The sequence below is a fragment of the Ammospiza nelsoni genome, chromosome Z (genome assembly GCF_027579445.1).
Source record: "Ammospiza nelsoni isolate bAmmNel1 chromosome Z, bAmmNel1.pri, whole genome shotgun sequence".
Taxonomy (NCBI): domain Eukaryota; kingdom Metazoa; phylum Chordata; class Aves; order Passeriformes; family Passerellidae; genus Ammospiza; species Ammospiza nelsoni.
The window spans coordinates 28400915-28403177 of record NC_080669.1 but is presented as its reverse complement, the minus strand read 5'-3'; the positions used below and the strand labels follow the sequence as shown (position 1 = coordinate 28403177).

General features: G+C 56.2%; 1 protein-coding gene across 1 annotated transcript; it reads left to right on the top strand.

Moving 5' to 3' along the window:
• The first annotated feature begins 343 nt into the window (after window positions 1-343).
• On the top strand, window positions 344-1964 carry GADD45G (growth arrest and DNA damage inducible gamma). Its single transcript, XM_059492393.1, has 4 exons — window positions 344-447; window positions 562-663; window positions 769-982; window positions 1293-1964. Exons 1-4 carry the CDS (start codon window positions 395-397, stop codon window positions 1401-1403), a joined length of 480 nt encoding a protein of 159 aa, XP_059348376.1. The 5' UTR covers window positions 344-394; the 3' UTR covers window positions 1404-1964.
• The last annotated feature ends 299 nt before the right edge of the window (window positions 1965-2263 follow it).

Sequence of the window (2263 nt, the reverse complement as noted above, 5' to 3'; positions counted from 1 at the left end):
TTTTTTTTTTCTCCCGCACTGTACAGATTTCCCGTTCCAAGTCTTGGACGCAAATCGCTCTACTAGCTCCGGTACCGCCGGTATCGGATACCCGTCAGCTCGGGCCCGGCACCGCCGGCTCGGGCTCGGCGCGTGCCTGCGCGCCCCCCGCCCGCCCCACGTGGCCTCCCGGCACGAGCCGCTCTTTCCCGCCCCCCCGCCCCGAGCTTCCTCTCCGGCGCGCGCCGATTAGCATAATAAAGCCGCCCCTTTCTCCCCCGCCGGCCAATGGGAGGCCGGCAGGCGCCCGCGAGGGCTATAAGTAGCGCACGCCGGCCGGCTGTCGCTTCAGAGCGCTCTCGGCGTGCGCAGAGCGAGAGCTGAGGGAGCCGCGGGACTGTGCGGATTAACTGCTATGACTCTGGAGGAGATCCACGGACAGCAGCCCATGCCTGCGGGCCACGACTGGTACGTGAGGGTGGGCAATGGGGATCCGAGGAAAACGGGTGGCGGATGGTTTCGGGGCGGCGGTGGTTGTGTTGGCGGCACCGCGCTGACCCTGTGTCCTTTCCCGGCCCGCAGGATGCAGGGCGCCGGCACGGCCCTCCACGAGCTGCTGGTGTCAGCGCAGCGCCGAGGCTGCCTCACCGCCGGCGTCTACGAGTCGGCCAAGCTGATGAATGTGTAAGTACGGTGGCGGGGCCGGGGGGAGTGTGTAAGTCAGCCTGGCGGGGCTGCGGGGCGGCCGGCGCCGACCGCGAGACTCATCAGGCTGCTCCCCTCTTGCAGCGACCCCGACAACGTCGCGTTCTGTGTGCTGGCCGCGGATCAGGAGGACGAGGGGGACATCGCCTTGCAGATCCACTTCACTCTGATCCAAGCCTTTTGCTGCGAGAACGACATCGACATCGTGCGGGTGAACGACGTGGCCAAGCTGGCGGCCATCGTGGGGCCCAGCGAGGACTCGGGGGAGCCGCGCGATCTGCACTGCATCCTCATCACGGTGGGTGTCCCGGGCGGCCGGCGGGCCTTGCTCCGCTGCGGGTGGGCGAGTCCTCTGCCGGGCACAGACAGAGCGCTTGGCACGCAGCGAGTCAGCTGAGTAGTAGTTGGAGGAGGAGGAGGCAGAACTTCTCGTAACTGGATTTCCTCGGCTGTCCGCAAGGGCAGCATCTCTGCTTCCGGTCTTGTCTGTGTCAGGACAGAAACTGTCTGGAAGTGCTTCCAGTCCTAAGCTAATGCTTCTGTAAATATTATGATGACTTCAGGTGGTGCGCAGCACTCATGGTGTGCAACTTTTTTCTTTTTTGCAGAACCCGAATGAAGAAGGCTGGAAGGACCCAGCTCTGGAGAAGCTGAACTTGTTTTGTGAAGAGAGCAGGAATGTCAATGACTGGGTGCCAACTATCACCCTACCTGAGTGACGGTCACCTGGTGCACTGGGGAGGCTGAAACCTTTGTTGCATTCTCAACGTGCTGTGCGTTCACCAAAATGTGCAACAAGCTGCTGATTCCATGGATTAGCCTGGTCAAGAGACTGGATTAAAGTCCCTCAGACTGGCATGCAGTGGGCTCTTACAGAGGAGAAAGAGGAAAACAGCTCACTTCACCAGTGAGCCTCAGCAGGCTGCAACCATGGAGAGGCTGACATACCATGGAACTGAAAGAAGTATTGCAAGTTTGGTTGTGTGCAGCTGTTTCAGAAGGGAGAGGGAAAGTTGAGGGAAGTGGGCCAAAACTTTCCAGAAGGACTGATTAGAGTACTGTAACTAGGAACTGTTGGTGCTGTCTGCAAAACACAGGAGAAAGTATCAATATTTATGGAGTATTGGGGATTGTTTATTAAAACAAATGCAGATATTCCAAAGCAGACAGACTTCAACAGGCCTCTTGGGTCACTCTGCAGATCTGTTTTAATACTGCAATAACTTTTATTGAAATATTTGCTGCTATTGAAGCTTTCATAATAAATTTTTGACAATTAATCTCTGGGAGTGTCTTGCTTGCTGGGTGTGGGGAAGCATGTCACTGAAATATCGCTGATGTTTTGCTTGTGTGCTGTAGTCAAAGATCTAACTCCAGTAATGGAGTTATTGCTCAAATACTTTCCTGGGCTGGCTGAATGAAGTGCTGTGCTGTCCAAGTTGATAATTCAACCTTTTACCCTCTTGCAACAGCTGCTTATCGCAACAGCTTGCAAGACAAGGGAGTTGCATGCCTAATGAGCTCACTTATTGTAATAGGAGGTCTTTGTAGTCTGCTGGAGGAACACAATGCATGTTAG